The sequence below is a fragment of the Nematostella vectensis genome, chromosome 14, assembly GCF_932526225.1.
Source record: "Nematostella vectensis chromosome 14, jaNemVect1.1, whole genome shotgun sequence".
NCBI lineage: Eukaryota > Metazoa > Cnidaria > Anthozoa > Actiniaria > Edwardsiidae > Nematostella > Nematostella vectensis.
The window spans coordinates 5014481-5038112 of NC_064047.1; the positions used below are offsets into that span (position 1 = coordinate 5014481).

Below are 23632 nucleotides of genomic sequence, written 5' to 3' on the forward strand. Positions count from 1 at the left end.
TGTTTTTACTAGTCACGGATGCATGTTGGGCGATGCGTCGAGAGTGCATAACCACTAAAAAAGTTAGCGTGATATGTTAAACATACGTGATACATACGAGCACAGTGCGCGTGTGTTGGGCGATGCGTCGAGAGTGCATAACCACTAAAAAAGTTAGCGTGATATGTGAAACATACGTGGTACATACGTGCACAGTGCGCGTGTGTTGTGCGATGCGTGTCAAGAGTGCATAAAATAGTGTGCGTAATATGTGAAACATGCGTGATACATTCGTGAAAGTTGAAGACGAGGGTGTGCTTATTCCAAAATTCGAGGTCGAGGGTGGAGGGGGCGCTGGTTGGGTAGGGGATTTTATTTAAAGGAGGGCGCTTATTCGAATCATTTTATGGTATCTCGCTGTACTCGTAGTTGCATGCAAAGTTAATTAAGATCTGTCAGGTCGAAATCTTGGGTGATACTGATTTCACTTCTTGAGCCTTATTGCTCGTTTAGTTGTCTTCCCTGAGAGAACATCTTCGATGTGGCTTTGTACCTTTTCGGCAATCTGCTTCAGCCCGTGGTTTTCTAAAGCCTTCTTGAGTTCAATCAGCCTGGGGAAAATAGTAACAGACCGAGTTAAAAGTAAATCTACAGGAAACATTTTTTCCACGGTTGCTATAGGGGCCACGAAGACGTAAACAAAAGAATGTCATTTTTTCAGAACATGTAAGTTTTTAAAATTATGTTGCCCTGTAAGAACTATAAATACAATAATAGCCAGAGAGGGAAATTTGCGGGTTTTCGCTTTCTTCGGTGTCATTTTCTAATCGCCTAAAATTTATTTATTTAAACATCTTTTTTTTTTATTTCTCAGGTTTAGTTTGAACGACTAAGAACACAAACTAAATATCAGATTGATATGTGTTTTGCCCCTTTCGATATTAGTTAAGGTCCCCCCATCCCCCGGGGTATATATGAAGTTGTGTTACCTTTTGAGCAGGTTTCCCTTCAACGACTTCTTGAAGCTCTCCACTTCTTCGTGTATGTGCGCCTTGAAAGCTTCTACTTCTCTTTTTACGCCCGCGTGGAACCCCTGAACCTTATCTGCCATTTCAAGCTAAAAGAAAGAAATTAATAAAACAAGATATTAGCAACAAGGGATTGTGGGTGATTAGTGACGGACCATTAGAAAAGTGAAGGGGGGGGGGGGGGGTTAGGGACAAAAAAAAATTATACACGATGAAAAGCCTGATATGACAAAAAAATGCATGCAGCCAAAACCAAAACCAGACCGAAAAAAAAATGCAGACAACGATTAAATCATGCATGTCTTGGAGACAAGATAAAAAAAAACATGCACAGCTAAAGCCTCCACTCTCCCCCCCTCCCCACATTTTTTCTAATGGCCCGTCCCTTAGCCTTGTCTCCCGACTACTCAAGGTCACCTCTACTTATTTGGATTTCAAAATGGTCATAAAAAAGTTGGCAGCGTAGTCTAGCCTGGGGCAAGGCCAGTCAGTGATCTGAAATCTATCTTAGTCCTTGATGTTCTGTTTGGGGGTCCTGTGGTTGGCCGTGAAGCGAGAGGGCTGGGAATGGACTTCAGATGACGTCACCGAAATGCCGCTAATCCCCAACGCCCCCACGGAACTGACTGCACAAGGGCTCAATCACTTATCATCACTTATTATCATCACAAACATCATCTCCGAACACCCCTAAATGGGAGGCCGGCAACTTCCTTTACCTGGAAGGCTTTGCCCTTGGCTTCCATCTTCTTTTTAAACTCCGCTCCTTTCGATTCCATTTTCTTCTGGAATTCCACCGATTTTTCATGCACGTGATGATGGTAGCTTAGCTCGAACTTTGCCTTCAAAACGCGGTATGCCAGTGCCTGCTTGGCACCTTTGTTCAACATCTCTTTTCCCTCGTTCGCAAGTTTCTGCATCTCGCTCGCTTCATCGCTGCGTTTTGAGCTCTGGACTATTTAAAAACAAAAAAACAATAATTGGAAAGATTGTGATGTGCTTTTATTATAAGTTTGCCAACAGCTCGTCGTACCAAGATGATTCCTCTGGACTAGTTCAGGGGAAAAAGCAATATTTAAATTCGGTATGCAGCACGCCTCAGTGAAAACAGAATATGGTTCAGCCTCACAGAGGAGTAGGCATACGCTCGTTCTTGCCTACAATGATCTTTTGAAGTTCTAAGTTGATGAGGGCTCAAACTCGTATGACTATGCACTCTCATCGACCTTCAATGACTGTCAATTAACGCTGGTTCTTCAATAAAACCGTGACCACTCCCATTATGTCTCAAAGCCCGTTTGATCGCAACCCTGTCAGAGCTAGAAAGTATGAACTCTCACCTTTAGGTATACCCTGGCTAGGTAGCTTCAATACTTCGATAAAATACACAGATAAAAGTATTATCAGTAAAATGTACTCACATTTCGCAGACGGCCTTGCTGCAGCCACACTGCCGAACAGTACTGCTAAAGCTATTAAAACTCGCATATTGCTCAGCCTTTGGATCTAGAAACTTGCTATGCTTCTGTTTGTTACGACGCAAGCCATGGGCTTTTATATTGCGCGCATTAATTTCATATTTACTTTGATCCAAATTTTATTAGATATTTGTTTACCAAGTGATTAAATGTCATGTTACTAAATTCCTTGAGTGAGAGAGGTTTAAATTAAATATCTGCGTTGTCAATATACGTTACTGTAAAATCTTGCAAAAGTAGTGATTTTTGGAAATTATTTAACGCTAAAGACATCTTGCGCCAGTTTGCAATATAGTTACGCAACAACGAAACAAGAATTGCAATCCCTTTTAAAAAGCCAACAATGGGTTTCTGAAAGGGTTGTTTTCATTTCTTTGTTCTTTGTTTGATTGCAATTTTTGGCACATAAATAAACAAAAGCGAGTTGCCGCAAAACTTCCAGCTATTTTAATTCCTATTGTTCTTGTCCAGCGCTGTCTCCACGGTTATGCTCCGGCCTACCTAAAGTCCCTTTTAGAGCCTGGCCGATCTGAGGCGTACAATCTAAGGGAGAGGAAGGGAGGTAAGATTTTTACCTTGAAATTTCAGAGCCTCCATTTCATTGAAAACATTTTTTTCGGTCCCCCCCCCCCCCCTATAGAACCCCAAAATTTTCTTTCTTTTTCCCTAAGAGGACCTTAATTTTTCGGAGCCCCCCTTCAATATCTTCCCCCCCCCCTCTCCCCTCGGTGTATTTAATGAACACTCCCTAAGGTCAAACAAAGACCTGGTACTTGCAGTACTAAGCACAAGATGCAAAACCGTTGGAGAAACCGCTTTTGCCCATGCTGTTCTTGGCCTTCTGCGTGGAACTCGCTACCCAAGTTAATTAGGGACATAAAAGGCCCTTAAAACCCATCTTTTCAGATTGGCTTATTTTACATAAGAGGACTCGTTAATTTAGCTGACCGTGTTACAATTTATTATGTTGATTCAGGATACATGTTTTTTTGTAAGAATTTGTTTAGAATATATTAACATAGTTTGAGCGCTTTATAAATAATTATTATTATTATAATTATTATTATATTGTATAAGGTAATTTCTAGTTTAACTTTTTGTTTAGATTGGTTTTAAAAAAACCCGTGAAATACCATTTAGTTAATTTAGTACAAATACATTGTAATGTCTTTGTTCTCTTTTGTTCTGGATTGACTATTACACTTTGACTATCACATTTTGTTGCACGAGATTTTGAAAACCACTCTTACCTTGGTTTGTTAAAGACGATTTGTGCCTTTGCCATTTGAACAGAGATAAGATCCAATTTCGTTTTGAAAACCTCCATAAATGTGTTTCTGGGAATGTTGTTTAAAGTTGCTTCACCGGTCCTTATGATGTTTTCGACGTGTCTAAAATATACAAAGAGTAGCGAGTGGGTGCGAATGTTCCAGACGCTTCATTAAAGAAAGCCAATCACGCCGCCATTTTATACTCCCGCTCAATGCCGAGTCACATAAGCATCCATTTCCATCAGCTAATTCAAGCGAGTTACCGAGATATTTCTAATCAAATATCGTCAATAACATATCAGACTTCATTCGCAGTTTGTTATTTCAATATAAACAAAAACAAAGGGGTGGTTGATTGACATTAAAGGCTCTTGACACTCAATTCAACCTCATCACTTCCCCGATACTTACAATAAAATACCTCATCCAATCTCAATAAAATTGTTTTTGACAAATTTAATTCTGTAAATGAGATTCAGTTAAACTGGAAGATCTGGCTTTAAATATTGAATTAAAAAAGAAATATAATTAATAGGGTTCCATTAATAAAAAAAAAATCCTGGTCCTACAACCCTCCATGAATCTATATCGTTAATGTTTTTTTTTTCAAATCTTACTTCTTGGTCATCTTGCCTATAGTTTTTATAAATCTATCAAAAAATAACTCCCAGACAGAAAGAATTAAAGTCATTATTCTCCATCCTAAGGGATCTCTTCTGAGCTCATCATCAGGAATAAGCTTCCCAAGTTGATATATTGGTCTCCCATAATTACTGACTGGCCTTCCAGAACCAAGACTTTTGCATCCCTGTTTGAGAGATGCATGGTATTGCTGACTAATGTGGGATGAGCCATGCTCAATACCACCACATTCCCCCTTCATTGTGTCTGAATGAACTGGGCATATTTCCGAGCTATGTGCATCTTTGTACAGACGAAGCCTTTGTAACCAGCGCTTCCAGTATTTGAGACAATGTTCTCTATCCATAATAAGAACATCTGCAGGGTCACCACTCCTGTAAGCTATCACCAGTACCCCATTACTGATCTGGAATGGATAATTACTGTCGTAGTTAATAGCACCGGCATAGGCCGCTACCTGCACGGGGTAAGAGTGACAAGCAGACAGTCTGGTTTTGGGTTTTTGCGAAGTCTTCCAGTCAATAACAGCATGTGTCCCCTTGTATTTGGCAACCAGGTCCACAGTGCCAGCGTAGCCTAGTGTCTCATGTACAACTACGCTCTCTACTGCGGAGATATGGGTGATTTCTGGTAAAACGTGCCCAACACTCTTCAAGTAACCAGACGTGATGTGAGTATTGTCACCATGAGGGGAGGGCTCTACGAATAGGTCTCTCATCACCTAATAGAAGAAACAATGAAGATTGTTTTAGAATTTTTTAGCAATTTGAGTAAACACTAGGGTACTTGAGATTAAGAAACTTTTCCAATTGCCTTTTTTGTATTTGAAAGCAAGAAATAAAATAATATTTAGTTATCTGCTTAACAATTTAGATTTAGAAACGCGGGGAAATTTAAAGTTTACAGAAAAAAAAACTGTATTTAGCCTTAAAATTATTTGCCAAGATAATTCTTTGCATATTTTATTGTAACGGAAGATGGTACCAACAGCCAGTGTCTCCAACAATGCTTTTTCCTCCCCCAACACAGGTTAATGACGTGTGTTGGAAAATAGGACCTCTATAGTGAGCCAGATTTTGTTTTTACAAAAAACCCATGTCCCCCCTCTCACAAGGGAAGAGGTGCTATCTGCAAAGGGGAGGGGCATCACAGAGGGGCAGACTTAAAACAAGGTTTTGCCTTACAGTATGTGTGGAGGGGAGAAGAATGGGGGGAGGGTGGTTGCAAAAAATGTGTACTTATTTTTATGGGGGGGGGTGAGGTTTTGACTTAAAAGTGCATACTTAAGAACAAACCTATCAACTCTCAACATTTGGGACATCTTCTCCTGCTCTCTGGTGTGGAACACCAAATCCCCTTCTTTTTTAGCGATTTTTATAGCTTCGAAAAAATTATTCTATAGAAAATCGACATTTTGCCTATTTGCTATTAAAAATAATGAAAACAATAATTTCCTTATGAAGCACAATTTATCTTACACCTTCCAGAGATCTATAAGTGGATTTGTGTGCAAGAGCTTTCTATACGGCAAATGCCTGTGAGGCCCCAAAATATAAATATACTCCACCCCTCCCCCCAAAAAAAATCTCTTGAGATTTTCAGAGGTTGACAGGTATGTAAGAAAAGGTGAATCCACCCCTGGATTTTTAATTCACTACAAGTGACATGCACTTAGATCCACCCCTGGTTTTCCATAATTTCCTATAGATGCACAAACCTCATGAAATGTGGTCCCTCGCTGTAAAGCCTCTTTCTTGCTAGCATCAAACTGCTCTTCCCCAAGTTCTTCTATTTGGGACTGCTGCCACACGCGTAACCCCCAGAGCTCACCTTTCGGCTTGGTGTGCTTGAGAACTGTTGTAACACTGGGGAACTTACCAAGGTACAGTCTGTGACCAGGAGTAGATTTTGAGCTCTCTAAATTTATGCAAATGGGAGATGAGCTTTGTATCAATACGTCTGAGTGCTTTGCAGGGTTAAAGAAAGGGTGGTCTAAAAGAGTATGCTCATCTGTTTTGGATTCACTTTCTTGTTTTGCCTGATGAAATTGTCTGGCAAAATATGTGAGGATGAACTGAAAAAAAAAATGTATTAGTGTAAGTTACAACTCAAAATGAAGTTGTGATTGAATTAAATCTGATCCAAATCAAATAAATAATAATCTAACAAAATTATATTTATTTCTAAAGCTTATCCCACACAATTTTTATTCTTTATGTTATACTTATGCACTAGTCAGTGGAAAGCCCCGCAGCCCCATACCCAGGGAATAGCGGGGCTAAGCGGGGCAAAATCCAGTTTTAGATAATAATATGACCACGGTATCCAGGGCGCTAGACGTGTTTTACATCGGAAAAGCTGAATACCAGGGTTGTAGGTGGGGGCTTGGACCGTGACTTGGACTGTGTTCAATAATACTGACTGGAATTTTTCCTTCATTATTCCTTCAAAATTGGCATCTGATTTCATTATGCAAAACGTCAAAGAAATTACCTTTTCTAGTAAATATGATGCTTTGCTTTTACAAACTGAAAGTCTTCTCACAGTACTGAGAAGACTTTCAGGTTTGAGTTGTCAGAGATAGTAAAATTTAGTAAATGGTAAAATTTTTATTACCCCGGTTCCAGAGCCTAGAACGTCTCTTTATTTAAGGCCTTGTCACACGTACGCTTTTTTCTCTTGCGCCCTGTCTCACAAAAAAATTGTTGTAGGTCGAACGCGCATTTTTTGCGTGTGACACTCCCTTTGCAACTTGTTTTGCATTTCTCAAAGTCGCACGAAAAGTAGAACGCTCTTCTCCTTTCTTCAACAAATTGTTTCAAGTAGCAGGAAAAACTTCACATGTGACAGGGCGCGTGCGACCTGCAACAATTTGTTTGCGAGACAAGTCGCAAGAGAGCTGGAGTGGCCATCCCTTGAGGGCAGACGGACTCTCTCTCGAATGTCCATGTTCCATCAGGTTGTTTATGGAACTGTGGACATTGAGAGAGAGCCCTTCTTGGTTCCGATGGACCGGCCTTCAAGGAATGGCAACTCCAAGCGCTTCCATAGAACACATTCCAAGTGCAACCAGCATGCAAATAGCTTTTTCCCGTGGTCTATAAATTTTTGGAACAATTTACCAGGTTCAATTACCGACATAAAAGAAAAGGGCAAATTCAAAGAGAAGCTTCAGCAGCATTTAATTGATAATGGCCAGTGGTTCTAGTATTCAAGTTATAAATTAATTAAGTTAAATTATTTAATTGAATTACTTTATTGAAAATTATTTTATAAATTTATTTTACAAATTATGAATATATTGTATAAGTTATGCAAATTATTACAGATCTGTATATTTTTACCTTGTATTTATTTATACTGATGTGATACCGACATGGTTTTATCAGTTAATAAAGTAGAAGTAGAAGAAAAAACGTAAGTGTGACAGGGCCTTAAATAAAGAGACGTTCGAGGCTCTGGAACCAGGGTATATTTTTATGCAATTCAGAATTTATTTTATATTTCTTACTCTGATCTGGACTTATACTTAAGTATTACAATCTACCATCCTTTTTCCGTGTGATACCGATAGCTGAGAGGGATATAAAAGGACATTTCTTAAAGCAAATAAGCTCACCTTGTAGTCGCTCCGTTTGCAAGCATTGCGAATTTTTCTTCTACACAACGTCCTGTACAACATATTTATTTTTCGCCGCCAAAACGCTAAAAATGGCGGAAGGGAACCTCGCCTCTATCCGACCACAGGACCCCCAAGTATTTTAAAGGTAGGGGGCTGTGAAAGTTAAGTTGTAAAGCGAGAAATGATCTATGAAAATAATGGACAAGTGACTTTAGTCCCTATCACTGGTCTAAATAAATGGAAAATCGTCTCATGTATTTTTTTGTTGAATTATTTTCCTGCGTCCGTGAGGACCGACTGGGTTAGGACTGGGTTCTAGCAGCTATTCCAAAAACAAAACAAAATCAGCACATCAGAAAAGATGGTAGATAGATCTCTAGCCGATTACGTCTTCAAAGTGCTTGTGTTGGGTGATTGCAACGTGGGCAAATCAAGCCTTATTCGGCGCTTTCACGATGACGAATTTAACGCACAACTTTGCACTACAATTGGAGTAGACTTCTTTATTCATGATTTTGATCTTGATGGCAAAAAAGTTAAGGTGAGTCTGACATGACTTCTGGGATTGCTTTCCTAGAATTCTGCTGTTGCAAACTTTGTTTATTTTCCCTTCATTTCAGTATTCTTATACTCTCGTAATTTCTATATAATATGGGGGTAATGCGCTTAAATGATTGATTTTTTTGGTTGATTGAATTAAATTTGCTGATTGAAGCACAAATGTTTGGATAGCACAAATTTATTATAGCAAAGTATATGACAGCAGAGAGAGTTATAGGTGATAGCCAATAATACGGGTGATGAATTGGGATAAGAGATGTGATCTCTGATTAAACATAGATATTCTAAAGACAAAGGGACTTACTGTCTCGGCCCCTCAACGAATATGCACCCTCCTTTGGATAAATGCCCCCTCCTTTGGATAAATGCCCCCTCCTTTGGATAAATGCCCCCCCCTTTGGATAAATGCCCCCCCCCCCCCCCCGACCAATCTCAACTTCTTTTTTACTTCATTTTCTTGCAGCTACAATTATGGGATACTGCTGGAGAGGAGAAGTACAGAGCTCTCAGCCGGAGTTTTTTCCGGGGTGCAGATGGAGCCCTTTTAGTATTTGATGTGTCAGTCAAGGAATCTTTTGATAGTATAAGAGACTATTGGCTGCATGAGTTTCACAAAGTCAGGTTAGCACATACAATTTCCAGTGGTGTTCAATGTTCTATGAGCTCTCACCAACAATTTCCAACAGCTAAAATGCTTTTTTAAAATCCTGTAAGCATTGTCATTTGCTAACATTGAAATAGTTTCCAATCACACCACAAAGTTCTGATGACCAATAAAAAAACAAATGTAATTTGTTAATTTGAATCACAGAAGATAGAATTTAGTTTAACAATTTGACAACACAAACAAGAGTTCACAAAATATTGAAAAAAACTTGCAGTAAATCTATATTTAGCATGATTATTTTATAGTTCTTTTTGTGTCATTTTTTATTTTATTTTTGTGCTTTCAGTGGCTCTGACACTATAACAATACTTGTTGGCAATAAATGTGACAAAAAGGACAAAAAAGTTAGTGAAGAAGACATTCAGGTATGACTAGAGAATGACAAAAAAGCTTTTTACTCGGGTGGTATTCAGGAAGTAGATCTCATTTTTGCATGCTCTTCTCCTCTAATAGATGCAACAGATGACGTCACAGCTTGTCCATGTGACTGTTGTTTATGACATGATGTAACGTCCTCTTTGCATTTATTATATGACAGAAGCACAAAAAAAATGAGATCTATTTGTTTCATACAACAATAAAAAAGTTTTCTACATTAAAATATTGTGCGGGCATGCTGATGCCAAGTGTGCTTGTGTCCTTTAATGGCACAAGGACCCTTGACCAATCACAGCATGCGATTTACGAAGTGTGGTTGTATAAATTATTATAAGCAGACAATAATTGCACCTCCTCCCCTCACCACTACCACCCAAATGGTTTGAGTAAAAGAAAAAGTAAATAAGTTTGTTTTATATTTCTTACATGTTTAGGGGGAGGGGGCTTGCATATACTCTAACTCTTGACTTATTCACGGTTTACAGAACCTTTCCAGTTGCTACAATCTGAGTTGGCTTGAAACAAGTGCTAAAGACAACACCAATGTTAATGAAGCATTTGAAGCAATGGCAAGGAAACTGGTGGAGAACTTGGAACAGTATCTGTCAATGCCACAATCTCATCAGAGTGGACCAAACAGCTTCACACTGCATGGGGCATATAATGTACCAGAAGAAATACCTGGGTGGTCTAATTACTGTGGCTGCTGATAGTGAGGGGTCCTTAGGGGGGAGGGATGGGAAAAGACCAGAGCGGCTGCTGATAATAAGGGTGGGGGGAGGAGTACATACTTGCAATGGGATAGATGGGAAGGTTGTCTTTCTCGGGGGTGATTGTATATATATATCTATATGTAGTAGAGTTGGGGGGGCGGAGAGGTGTACTTGGAATGAAATAGATGGAAGGTTGTCTTTTTTCTGAGGTACAGATAGTGATTGTGCATTTATAAGTATATCTATATCTTTTTATTTTTGTATTTTTTTATGTTCTTATCAGAGGTGTCCCCATGAACTGGACAGGGTTTATCATTTTTGCCTGATCTGTAGTTTTTCATTACTCCCTAAAGCCAAATGATAACTACAAAGAGCTGGGGGGGGGGGGGGCATGGGCGCTTTTATATTTTTATAGCACTTTTGAAATAATAGTAAATACTGTACTGTGAATATCATCATAGTCAGAGTGGCTGCGTTTGCTGATTGTAAAATTATGGTGGCATGACATTATTTTAAATATCATTGGTGGATATATTACATTAATATTATCTATTCTACATAAGTCATCATCGATAAACTGAACCTGAAGCTGAGTTACTGTTTCTCTGCGATTTGTCACCAGGGTTAATTGTTTGTGTTGATATGGGATTTCAGTATAGCCACCATGACTCCTTTTCTGTATTCTACCAGACATACGAACTTGAGAGATAAAAATAAACCAGAATAAAAATGAATTTTTTTGTTACTAAAAATTTTTTACGTATAAATTACAATCATAGTTAGTAGAGGGAGACCTGGCGTTTTCTGGACAAACCATGTTACAAATGAAATGTACAGTCAAATGGGTTGCTTTTACATCTTTTATACTGAACCAAATGTTTACGTTACATACTTTTAATGCTAACCTAAAAAAATGATGAAAATTATGTTATTACAGGTACAAAAGTTTTATAGAGTGACTAAGATGCATAGAAACAAAATACACAGCCTGCAAAACCTCGGTTTGAATTTTTCAACCAAAAGATTTTGCAGTTAAAGCAGTGAAAGTAGAAAAAAATTAATGGTAACTTTGAAATAAAATATCTTTTTAATGGCACATGATGAAATGGATACTTTTTCAAAGATTAGCAAATGCTGAGACATGACGGAAAAACATGGCTTGATGTTTCCAAGGTGGAAAATTTCCTTAAAGTACTTAGTGAGTAATATCAAACAAAAATATCAAATGTTACTTTTTTTTAAATTGATTGGCCTTCTTGTCCCTGAGGTCACACAAAGCGCAAGGATGATCAAGAAAAAATTATCTAAAAAAAGCAAAAATCTTGGTATGTGTATTTCAGCCTCACGTTATTTGTGTTTTGAAAAGAATAAATCAGTCCAGATTACGAGGAAGTGATGGCCATTGCAAGAATTGTATCTTATTTTTCCATCTCTTTGAGGTGCATATGTTCAGGGTTTTTTCTGTCATGTTGCATGCTGATGGATACTACAAAATTGGTTAATTTTTGTACAGTGTTCATTTATATTGTCTTTAACCCTGGTAATTGTATAAAGCCCTAATTATGGAGTAAAGCTATTGAGATTCTTGTTTCTGCTCTGGTTCCTTCTCATTTTTATCGTTTTCTGATGCATCACCTTGTGGAGGATTGTCAAGGTCATTGACCAATGAGCTGATAGTAGTATCCATAAGCTCCGAGAATTGCAGCATACCATCTTTGTTTTTATCATGCTTTTCTAACATCTCATCCACTATTGCCTCCGCCTCATGATCTAAGAAGTTATTGCCACCGGCTTTCTCTTCAGGCCCGGAGTCATCTTCGTGAAAGTCTGTCAGGGCACTCATCAACTCAAGACCATCCAACTTCTGATTATTGTCGTAATCATGGAGTTTGAAGAAATAGAATATACCTACAAATACAAAATCAATTTAACTACACCTCTATTTTTTAGTTATGCACCCCCCCTAAAATATGTCAGACCCCTTTCCTCCCCCTTGACATGCTAATATCCACCCCTCCCCTCCCGGGGTTATTAACTTATAGACTAGTCACTAACCAGACTCGCCACAAGGAAAGCTTTGACTGTACCTTTATTGTTATCCCCCTTCTGGATGTCTATGTAATCTTGAAGGTCTGCTCCCCCGGTCATTTCTATAAGATGCTTTTTGATGTGTCTGAAAATTAACATTGGAAGATGAAAAATAATACTGGGTACTCTATATTATTTTGTTTTACACATTACTCAGGTGTGTACACAGGGGAGTGCACATGTACCCCTTTTGGTGGACAAAAAGTGGGTCATTTCTTAAGGAATCTTCAAATACTATGCTTTTTCCATAATGATACCTATGACTGCGCACCCTTAGACCCCCCTTGGCCAATCCTGGGAGCGTGCCTGTTACTTGCAAAATTGATCAATAAACCTAGACTACTAGGCTTTTCCAATCACTTTATTTTATTGGAGATCTTATTACTATCTTTAACTGACTATATTAAGTATAATTAGAGAAAAGAAATAGAAAATAACTTGATGATATTGTTTACCTCAATCCTTCACCGTCTAGATCCATTCTATCTGCCATGTGGGCAAGGAGATGACTGGAGTGAAGATAACAAATATGAGATGATATTATTATCATCTTCTAAATAATAAATAAATAAACATAAATAAATTAAAATCTCTATTTTCAGAAGTACTTCACTTTTGAACAGCAAAATATTATAATAAGATTGTTATATAGTAATAAGCACAATCAGAGTTGTAAAAGAAAAGGACTGCAAACCTTGTTGTGTTGGAAGAAAAATACAATCAACCTACAGACCCCCACACACTCACACAATCTAAATATTTGTGAAACTTGAAATGTAACCTATCTAAAAATACCATTCAGTGAGCTTCAATCGAAGAGACAATCTAGCATTATTTATCACCTAAACCTGTATACACCTGTCGGCTGTGTTTATTAATGTTGTGGTTTGAAATGCTTCTTGGTTTGAAAATGTTAAAACCAGTTTGAAAAAAATTCAAACCATGCCACATTTGTTGTGGTTTGAAATGCTTCTTGGTTTGAATTTTTTTCAAACTGGTTTTAACAATTTCAAACCAAGAAGCATTTCAAACCACAACATTAATACCGAACAAAAACCATAAATAAGGGGAAAGGCAACATAAGTACAACTTAAAGTAATACTTTAATTGTAATAAGCCTGAAGTCTTTAAAAGTTATGAATGGTGAATATACAAGATGGTAAAGAACAACCGATGAAAAAGGTAAATATCAAATGACAAGAGAACATTAAAAACTTACTTCTTTAAGTTTACTTTATATGTATATCTTATTTTTATTGTCTATCGAAAGCTAAACTATTAAGCACAAAAAGGCGACATTGTTTCATTTACCTCCTTTTAATAGCTGACTTCTTGTGGAACTCTTTGCTGTCATCGTCCTGTTTCTCGTTGCTGTCTTCCCCGTGGTCGCCATGAGCGGAAACACGAAAAGTCATCAAAAGAACAACAAGCACAAAACTTGGACCAACCCGAACTTGCGCCATGGCAAAAACAACTCCGTCTAACCTGTCTTCGACAAATAATGGGGAAATTTTACACGTTTACAGCTGTCCAGTCGCAATGCTTGATAGTACTGGGAGCCAAGAGATTTGTATCAGTCGAAAACATCCATATTTTATCATGTTTTTATAAAGAAATGCTTCACGCTTCACGCGAGAGTTTGATATTCATCAAATTATCGCATGTTCGGCACAGAGTCGGCTAATTTTCGTAAACTTGGAAAATAAAAATATCAGAACAAAGAATATCTATAATTAAAAAAATATATATGCATTGTTTTTTTAATCACTTGGGTATGTTTTAATTATTCGACAATTTTTCAATTCTATAAAACGTCCATTTTTGGTGTGGGATACCTGTTGCTTTCTCGATCATTTATCGACTGCTTAATTCCTGGGACCGAGCGGTCACAATATAAATTTTTTGGCGCCTCACACTTCTTGATGTTTTGAGCTTTCTAAAATTTCAGTACTTCCGCTTTTCCTAAAATGCTCTGAATTGAAGACTCGATTTCCCATAGAACTAGCCAAATACTGCCCAACAATGAGTATTTACATCCATGAGGTCAAGATTTCTCGTTTCAGATAAATCCAGTCTTGTTTTAGCGTTGTTTGGACGTGTGGAGGTGTGTGACATGTCTTTGGATCCCGAAGTTGCACGTGTTTGCAGTCAGCTTTTAGCTAAGGGCGTCACTGAGCGACGGGTAAGCATGATATCCTTAGATATTTCCTTATTGTTTGAAAAGGAATGGTGTTTTGGTGAGTTTGATGAATTGATGAACGATCTAGAAGTCACGGTCAGACTTCAAACCTCGATTGAAAGTGAGCGAAGTGGCGGGGGGGGGGGGGGGGGGGGGGGGGAGAGGGGGGTTGAATGATTCAACTTTTAATCGCTCATAAAGGAACAATTTTTACCAAAAAATCTCAATTCACAGATTTTCAAATGCACTGATCACAATAAACTCTGATCATATTTCACCATTTATATGTCATTCACCATGGCAATGACAGCAACTACAACCATTTAAATTAGATCTGTGTCTAGTACTGTACATGGCCCCAATCCTCAAGACACACACAGTAGGTCTTATTTGGCCATGTATTAAGCTCTAGTGGACTTACCAGGATTTCTCAAAGCAGGGGGAGGGTAATACTATATCCAAAACATGTAAACACACAGTAGGTCTTATTTGGTCATGTATTAAGCTCTAGTGGACTTACCATGATTTCTCAAAGCAGGGGGAGGGTAATATACAAAACATGTAAACCCGACGAGGTAAAGATTGTGAATTTACAGTAGCTCCTATACATTTCTTCTTAAATTCCTGTCCAAAGTACAGTACCCCTCTCTCCCCACTCCCTGGACCTGTCACTGGCCATGACCAAGTTGAACAACAGACAAGTCCATAAACAAGAGATAAATACTATAAATGATATGCTACATTATTTAAACTGTCACTTACAGTAGTGTAACCCATATATCCCCCTAAGGATGCAAGTGTTGCGTTGCGGAAACTTCTGGGACGTCCAAGTATTCTACGATCCCTGGATGAGAACTCAGACTATAAGCGGAAGAATGCCCTGACCTGGGACCAGATGTTTGCCCGTGTGAAAGAGTTTGTTGTTCTAGAGATGGACTATATGATAGATCAGGCTGGAAAGAAATCTGAAAAGTCACTCTCTGCCACTGCACTATCAACACGGAAGAAGAGATTTGAGGTAAGCACCCTGATGGCACTAGCCACCAGACTTTTCATGAAGTTCTTAATTTTTTTTCTAATAACAACAATAACAGCAGATCAGTGGCATATTTTTTTTGATAAAAATATACTGTAAAGAGGAATTGGAGAAAAATGTTTTAGATATAGATTGTTCAGGACTTTTTATTGTAAAGAATATTGGAGTGCATTTTGTACTCAGGTACAATGTTGGCTTTTGGAGGCTCTCATGACACATAAACTATGACTGAACAGACTGTATCAAACTGAGATATGGATTGTGTTCTATATCACCCCCATTTTGTGTAATATTGTACGATGAAGTAATGATAATTGGTTATAAAAATCCAATGTTCAATTGTACTGAAAAGTTTTGTGATTGTCAGGATGCTGCTACACTGATCAAGCTTGTAATTTGCAGTGCTAATGCACGTAAGTACAGTGAACAAAGAGCTTGTAACCTAGGATTGTGAAGGCACACCAAACCAGACCAAATAGGTTTGGGTAGCAAACGATTGATTGATAAGAATAGGTGACTTGCACTAGGCAATCATGTGAAATTTCTGGTGGTTAACTGATGCATGGCCCCAGCCATTTCTGTGTTTATTTTGATGTTCAATTAAAAAAAAGTCTCATGATTTCTTAGTACAAGTCACCCAATACCAAGTAGCACGATTAAGACATATTTCTCCTGATTTTATTGGAAGGAATGTCTTGATTTGGCTTGAGAATCCAAGATTTCCAATGCTACTGCAATCAGGATTACAAACTCTCTGGAGTTTTTTTTTTTTTTCCTTCTGGGACAAGTAGCAGATGAAAAGGGGGGATAGAGGATTGGGGATCAGCACGTCATTGCCTACACATTCACACTCTCTACCCACATATTCTATTATTCCTTTACAGGAAGTCTTCATCTAAAGGGACTGGACATCCTTAATCATATTCTCTTTGTACTGGATGATCCACTCCGTTGTAAGCATGTTGGATACAGCTACTGCAATATCTTACTCAAGTGTGTCCTCTCCGTACCGACTTACAGACCTGAAATCCCTCCACTACAGTGGGAAGGTGGGTTATACAATATGGTATAACATTACTAGAAAAACTCAAGTAGGTGGTCTTTGTAGGCATGGTGTAGACAATAAATAAACACATGTTGAAAAACTCTATAATACAGGGTGTTTGTGCTGACGTTTCGCTCTAACAAAGGGCTAATGCTTGAAACATCAGTGCAACCACTTTGTTTCACAGGAGGTGTACAACATACTGTCATTTTTCAACCGTGCATTTACTTGTATTTATAGCTTTGGTTATTGTAGTTTGTTGCATTTTAAAGATCAAATAGCAGGGAAAAGGGTAATAGAGCATTGTAGACATTGCTCCAATTTACCCATACCATGCAGGCAAAGTTATCTTTACTGTCCAGCCATCCATCTGTCTATCGGTTGGTCGATTGGTCGGTTATTCAGTCAGACTGATGATCAGTCAGTCAGTCCGTCCGTCAGTCAGTCAGTCATTCAGTCAGTCTGTTGTCACCTACTTGCAGAGTTGCTGGAACGTTTTGTAAAGATTGTTGAGGATCCCCCTGCATGGAGTATGCCTAGAGAGCAAGGTCTCATGATACAAGTACTCCACAGCCTCTACACAGGAAGCCCACATCCACCTCTGAACAAAACCATACACTTCAAGTTCTTCAAGAATATATTCAAAGATGTCAGGTACACATTAGAAGGAAATAAGCTACGAAACATAAGTTTTAATGTACATATGTATACATTCTTTATGTTATGCATCGACATTCTTTATTGAAAACAAATTTCAATCTGTTTCTGTCACTTCCTTGTTAAGTACCTGTAGATTGGACACAAAACCAATCCTTAAATTACAGAAAGTTGAAAAAAAAACTTCAATTTGCAAGTTTTTTACCTTCTTGTTTGCTAAGATAATGTAAGATTTGTAGCTTATACTGGAAGTATTGATTTCTATTCTATTTTTAGACAGGGTATGAATATCCCTTGCATTGAAAACCTTCTGGATTCCTTGTTATCCTTTGCCATATCTGTCGCTGAAGACTGCCGGGGGCAGTTGTGTCTACTTGGAGAAAGTATATTTGCTGATCTTTTGAACTTGTGGAGGAAGCAGGGCTTGGCTTTCAAGGTATTTATAGAAAAGACTTAATTTTTTATTAGCGCTAAACATCCCCTAAAGGCTGATATAATGTAGACAGTACCTATGACATGTCTTAGCCCTGAAACACACCCTATGACTTTCATTGTCAAGCGTCTTAGAGAAGTCATAGGCTGATTTACATCCTGTGACTTGAGTTGTAGAAGTGTCGCAGGCAAGTCGCATATGACTAAAACATGCTGTCTCATTCAGCCTTATGCAAGTTACTGTCTGTATGACTGGAAAATATGTCACCTATTGTGGGTCTTAATTTTACACTGCCCAAGCTTCATCTGATTGGTGAGACAACACTTGTCTTCTATGGTTTCGTTTTCCAAGAACATTTGGTGCCATTCTTTAAGCTCCAGATGATGACAACACTGTCTTTTATGGCTTCTTTTTCCAGGAACGTTTTGTGCCATTCTATCAGCTCCAGATGTGACAACACTTGTCTTTTCCCTTTTATATTTCCAGGAACATTTGGTGCCATTCTTTCAGCTCCAGATGAGACAACACTTGTTTTCTATGGTTTTGTTATCCAGGAGCATTTGGTGCCATTCTTTCAGCTCCAGATGTGACAACACTTGTCTTTTACGGTTTTCTTTTTCCAGGAACACTTGGTGCCATTCTTTCAGCTCCAGATGAGCATCCACCATCCATGTGGGACACACACTGATGATCAGGGGGCTTGGTGCGCAAATATCACTCACTGGAAGGTAAAACATGGGCTTACTGGTGCTGTGGTATACTACTTTAAGTTAAAGTGCCCCAGTGAGCCAAAAGGGGGAGCCATGAGAGGGTTTGGTGCACAAATATCACTCACTGGAAGGTAAAATATGGGCTTACTGGTGCAGTAGTATGCTGTACTTTAAAGAGCGCGAGTGAGCCATATGTACCTTATTTGTTTTTATTAAATATTGGAAGAAAAAATATGTACTATGTTTTTCGACGTTGAAACTATATAATGTTGAAACAAAATTTATACTTTATTTACCAAATGCAATAAAAAATCACAATGAAAATAAATGCTTTTTTACTAGGATAACAAAAAGCCAGCTGGCAGACTATTTATCACAATATGACTGAAAAATATGACTTGACGTTTCCAATAAGCTCATTTCACATTAAAAAGGCGGAAAATCTAAGTACTTAGTGAGTAATATCAAACAAAATATCAAATACGACTTTTTTAAGTTGATGTAAAGTGTCATTAAAATTAAAGCTTTTCGTCCCTGACCACATAAGAGCAAGGATGGTCAAGGAAAAAAATAACTTAAAAAGCAGTTCGACCTCACATTATTTTTGTTTGAAAAGGGCCAATCAGTCCAGAATACAAGGAACCAATGGCCATTGTAAGAAATTGTATGTGCTTTCTTCATCTCTTCGAAGTGCGCATGTTCAGGGTTTTTCTGTCATGTCATTTGACCCTACAGTATATCATTGCTGAGAGGGAAATCTTTTCCATTTGTTGTAGAAATGTCTTCAAAAGCTCTATGAAGCCATGTTGCTGTACATAGACAACACTGGTAAACGCATCCGGGGACCTGGGTATGTCTTCTTTATTTCTATTGTATCTATAAACTTTCAGCAACCAAGATGTTAATATTTTTCTTGAATACATATCTACTGTAGGGCCAAGCTTGACCCCTATCTGAAGCCTGGGTTTCTTGATCTTGCAGCGGATCTCTTGCATCAGGTACTGTATAATGCAGTGTTATACTCAGATCTTTATGGTGAGCAGGTTTTGAGGGCTTGTGAAGTCATGCCTCTATTCTTAAAAAAAGGAGCTGAGGGTTTGGAAAGAAAAACATTTAAGGCAGTGGTTGAAACCCTCTTTTCAGTTTCAGTCCCTTAGCCTCCCAGCTACCAGGAAAATTTACAAAAATCAAGTGATGTGAAAATTAAGCGTTGCAAAAATTTGGATGCACAAAAATGTATAAGTGTATATAGTGTTCTGCTTAATTATATCACAGTGATTATTTTTCATCTGCGCTTATTGGTCAAAACAGGACGTACACATATGCACATGTACATTTTCACAGGACAAATTAGGTGAGACTGTCCAGGGAAAGTGATTCAGTATCTGGCCTGTGAACATTTTTTTGCTGTCAAATGATAAACAAAGCAACACCAGAAAATAAAATAAAAACTCAACTATTGTAAATATGCGATGGAATATTGTCACTGGGATATCGGCAGTTAATGTTATTACTGTTATTTTTTGTACCATTTCTCATCCTCTGCTATGATAAGCCAATATACTAGCTGCCAGAGGGTTTTTTAACTTATGCTACAGTTAACATTAAAAAAAAGAATAAACAGTATTATTGGAAATAATTCCAGGTGCTATGGGGCCCATCTAGTTGCCATTCAGTCGATTTGGGTAGGAGTTCTAAGGAGACAGGTATGTAATAACAGGTTTTTATGGACCAATTATTAATACTGTATTTTATCAATGAACCTGTACATACTAAGGTTATGATGTTTCAGGTTTGTGGATACCAGGTCGTCTAATGAGTCTTTTGTTAAAGAATTGGACTGTTTAATTTAAATGATAAACAATAACAAAGGAGCGGTTAATTTACATTCTTTAATTCCAGGTAGCAGTACCAAAAAGCGGAGGATAGACGTTGGCTGGTATGTTGTATGTGAGAAACTGAGCAACTGCCCTGAGGGTTCTGTCTTATTATCATGGTAAGTTAACTGGACATTGTCCATTTTTGATTTCACAAAACGTCTTATCAAAATTTTAAGAAGCGCATTTAATTTGATTGTAATTACTTGATAAGTACCTAAAGAAATATTCCGCCTTCTTAGATGTAAAATAAGCTATTCTGAAACATTTTCCCATCATTTAATTCAGAAATTGTTAATGAATAAGTTGTTAGCTGATTTCATGGTAATGGTGTTATAGGCTCCAAGTACTCAGTACCCTCTTTGTCAAGCATCCTTCTTGCATCCCTGAGAAGGAGGTGTTAGCTATGCTGACCACCTTGCACCACATACAGGCGACCTGCAAAAGGTATGTCTATGTGTCATCTTACACGATGCTATTTTCACTTGCAAGTTGCTAAATTATTCATTGCATGATCGAAGATCCAGCGTACTTTGCGGGCACTCAAAGATGACATTTGGGAGCACCCGTAAAGAACGCTGGATCTTCGAACATTTTGCATTGAAGTGAGGGAGCACCCTCTGACTATCCAAGGCTCGAAGATCCAGCATACTTTGCGGGCAGTCAAAGGTGACATTTGAGAGCGCCAGCAAAGTACGCTGGATTTTTATTCGTTGAAGTGAGGGAGCACCTTCTGACTATCCAAAGCACATACTTTTATAGAGTTTCTGTCAGCCACTATTTTGTCATCCTAGCAAAATATTAAGTGTGGGAAAGCATCCATTTCTATCTGTTGATTTTCGAAAGCTGTTCCGGTATTTTCTATTTAATTGGAAAATAAAGCATAATGGTTATTTTGAGAATTTTTATCATAATTTGTCTTTAAATATTTGTTGAGAACAGTAAAGAGGTGACATTTGCTGTTTGCTCTGACAACGTTTTTAGAAATAACTGTATCAAAATTAAAAAAATGACATAATTACGTACAGTAGTTGTGTGTGTACTTGTCTGAACTGTTTTTTCTTAGAATCTTATTAACTAAAATATTATGTTCTCCCTGCATGTCCATTGTGAAGATTCATCTTGAGCCACATGATAGTGAGGTTTTACGTATGAAGTTACTTACATACTTACTTACTTACATGGATGACCGCTTAAATATGTCTGCAAGTAAAGTGTTTTGTAAGTTCTTTTCAATGCCTTTTCAACGCCAATGTCTGTTGTAGACCAGAGACCACGGGGAATGTTCTTAAGTGTCTGGAGGCATTTGCTCGATGTGTCTCAAGGGGAAAGCTCTGCAGACTGAATGAAAAAGAAACCATCGCAACCAAAAAGGATACCATGGCAACCACATGGCACCATGTATGGACTGCTGCTTTAAAGACGATTGGCTCCAAGAATCATCGGGAGTTCGGCTTTTCACTTATTGCTACACTCATTAAGGTACTACATAGGAAACCAATCCATCTCCATATTTTTACTGAGCATTGTTGGCGAGGGCTAATCAGGGGTTTGTCCACCTTTTCAGGAGAAGGTAATCTCTCCTGATGTGGACGCCTGGAAAGTGCTTTGCAGTGGACCTCCTTCAAGGTAAGCCTACTGTACGTAAGAGAGCCCAGTGGTGTGTACCTTCTAAGTAAGCCTATATTTTGTAAAATAGTGACGCGATAGCTCAGTGGTACGGGCTTTTGCTTTCAAGGAAGAGGTCCGAATCCGATCAGGTCAACTTAGAATTTTTTTTTAGAGATGTTTAAACCTGATATTTGGGGCCGTGAAAGCCCCATTTTCTTCAACTAATTTGAAGATGTTATGTGATATTTTCGATTGAATTCTATAAATTGTGTAAGACTGGTCATTTTAAAATTACATCGCATCCTCCAATGTTGATTGAAAGCAACAACAAAGTTGTGGCTGACAAAGGCCATTGAACCATGTATAACCGACTTTCTCTGTTAAGGGCATCCATGGACTTTCTCTCTGTGCACATTCGTCTCTACCCCCTCCCTGAGGGGCTAAAGTTACTAGACTCGCTGCTGCTGACATCGAATTCAGCCAAGTGGTCCCGGTACCCACTCAGGCATCACCTCTTTGATTGGCTATTGCCAGTAGCAACCGAGGGAGATGACACCAGTCGAGGGATTGCATGCCTGCTACACAGCAAGTCAAATGTCTGGTAAGTGGGGCATCACTGAAGAAATTTTGAAGTGATACCTCTCGTACAATAATGTCTCTGACAGACCATCGCCATAGCTGTTGCCAAAACATATCTTATGTGCTGAAACTATGAACCTTACTAACAGAGTTTTACTTTATTAGAAAAAATGAAAGAGAAAAATTGTGCGCGAAAGGAGGCAATGTGACAGTGAAAATAAATAAAAAACTCTGAAAAGGGGAATAACATATTACCCCTATGAAAAGGCTAATTATTAAGCCCGATAAAGATGATCTTATAAACTTTATTTTTTTTTTCAGCATGGGGCTAGTAGCAGACATTCTCACGTCTCTAACTCAGCGGTCTCCCACCATGGCGCATGCTCCTGACGCAAGGTATTACACATATTAATGTGACCTTAGCCGATAATCGCGTTAGTACTTCATGAGAGACATCATGATCAGTATCTCATCAAAGGGTAAGTGTTTGGGCGATAGTACCAGTTTATGGCACTTTTAAAACATCGTGGTTTTATTTTGATCTACTAATTTCTATTTATATCTAAATTTTGATGTAAATGCTCGTTCAAGCGTCTAGTTTATGTAATAAATGAAATTAGCGCCCCTACCTCTTCCCAGCAATGTACGATAACCAGAGATCCTTTACGACCATAACTCTATTTTAATCTTGAACAAATGGATTTCAGTTCTAAAACATTTGTTTATCCATTATTGCCTGTTAAAAAAAGTTTCATGTATCTGCAAAACTATTTGGTTTTCTGCTCTGCACGTGAGTAAAATGTGAACTATACCCATGATTTAATGTTCTGTCTTCGGTTCCAGTACAATGCCCAAGCTGTCAGATAATGTTGCAGAGTTTCATTCGTCATTAGCGTCTTTGGAACACCTCTACGTCAAGTCTTCGTTTGACGAGGTAGTGCAGTGAATGCGATTGATTGCATTTGATTTTATTATCGAAAAGTGCGATTCCATCCAATAGCCGACTTCTGCACTAAAAAATCACGTGACCTTAGAGTTAATAAAAAAATTAAAATAAAAATTCGGATGATTCGTCATT

The 23632-nt window shown here is 38.2% G+C and overlaps 5 protein-coding genes across 5 annotated transcripts in view; 2 read left to right on the forward strand and 3 right to left on the reverse strand.

Annotated features, from left to right (window-relative positions):
• Nucleotides 1-354: 354 nt before the first annotated feature.
• Nucleotides 355-2585, reverse strand: LOC116614961. Its single transcript, XM_032376592.2, has 4 exons — nucleotides 2429-2585; nucleotides 1727-1962; nucleotides 969-1096; nucleotides 355-590 (listed from the first exon to the last, which is right to left on the reverse strand). Exons 1-4 carry the CDS (start codon nucleotides 2493-2495, stop codon nucleotides 464-466), a joined length of 558 nt encoding a protein of 185 aa, XP_032232483.2. The 5' UTR covers nucleotides 2496-2585; the 3' UTR covers nucleotides 355-463.
• A 1000-nt stretch (nucleotides 2586-3585) lies between these two features.
• On the reverse strand, nucleotides 3586-8143 carry LOC5507839 (mitochondrial genome maintenance exonuclease 1). The gene is made up of 3 exons (XM_001628403.3): nucleotides 8018-8143; nucleotides 6116-6472; nucleotides 3586-5119 (listed from the first exon to the last, which is right to left on the reverse strand). The coding sequence occupies exons 1-3, from the start codon at nucleotides 8078-8080 to the stop codon at nucleotides 4370-4372; spliced, it is 1170 nt and encodes a 389-aa protein (XP_001628453.3). The 5' UTR covers nucleotides 8081-8143; the 3' UTR covers nucleotides 3586-4369.
• A 170-nt stretch (nucleotides 8144-8313) lies between these two features.
• Nucleotides 8314-11070, forward strand: LOC5507840 (ras-related protein Rab-8B). The gene is made up of 4 exons (XM_001628418.3): nucleotides 8314-8561; nucleotides 9045-9202; nucleotides 9535-9613; nucleotides 10112-11070. Exons 1-4 carry the CDS (start codon nucleotides 8382-8384, stop codon nucleotides 10334-10336), a joined length of 642 nt encoding a protein of 213 aa, XP_001628468.2. The 5' UTR covers nucleotides 8314-8381; the 3' UTR covers nucleotides 10337-11070.
• Nucleotides 11064-14084, reverse strand: LOC5507844 (protein phosphatase 2B regulatory subunit cnb-1). The gene is made up of 4 exons (XM_001628402.3): nucleotides 13739-14084; nucleotides 12883-12936; nucleotides 12427-12512; nucleotides 11064-12247 (listed from the first exon to the last, which is right to left on the reverse strand). Exons 1-4 carry the CDS (start codon nucleotides 13888-13890, stop codon nucleotides 11913-11915), a joined length of 627 nt encoding a protein of 208 aa, XP_001628452.2. The 5' UTR covers nucleotides 13891-14084; the 3' UTR covers nucleotides 11064-11912.
• A 203-nt stretch (nucleotides 14085-14287) lies between these two features.
• The window catches only part of LOC5507831 (serine-protein kinase ATM), a 66928-nt gene continuing 57583 nt past the window's right edge, over nucleotides 14288-23632 (forward strand). Inside the window, exons 1-17 of the mRNA XM_048721370.1 lie at nucleotides 14288-14609; nucleotides 15397-15624; nucleotides 16010-16055; nucleotides 16527-16691; nucleotides 17170-17341; nucleotides 17621-17780; nucleotides 18401-18505; nucleotides 19264-19337; nucleotides 19422-19485; nucleotides 20133-20193; nucleotides 20390-20483; nucleotides 20704-20811; nucleotides 21630-21846; nucleotides 21932-21993; nucleotides 22361-22576; nucleotides 22876-22950; nucleotides 23398-23488. Of these exons, the coding sequence (XP_048577327.1) occupies nucleotides 14466-14609; nucleotides 15397-15624; nucleotides 16010-16055; nucleotides 16527-16691; nucleotides 17170-17341; nucleotides 17621-17780; nucleotides 18401-18505; nucleotides 19264-19337; nucleotides 19422-19485; nucleotides 20133-20193; nucleotides 20390-20483; nucleotides 20704-20811; nucleotides 21630-21846; nucleotides 21932-21993; nucleotides 22361-22576; nucleotides 22876-22950; nucleotides 23398-23488 (2082 nt within the window). The 5' untranslated portion in view covers nucleotides 14288-14465. The remainder of the gene's footprint in view (nucleotides 14610-15396; nucleotides 15625-16009; nucleotides 16056-16526; nucleotides 16692-17169; nucleotides 17342-17620; nucleotides 17781-18400; nucleotides 18506-19263; nucleotides 19338-19421; nucleotides 19486-20132; nucleotides 20194-20389; nucleotides 20484-20703; nucleotides 20812-21629; nucleotides 21847-21931; nucleotides 21994-22360; nucleotides 22577-22875; nucleotides 22951-23397; nucleotides 23489-23632) is intronic.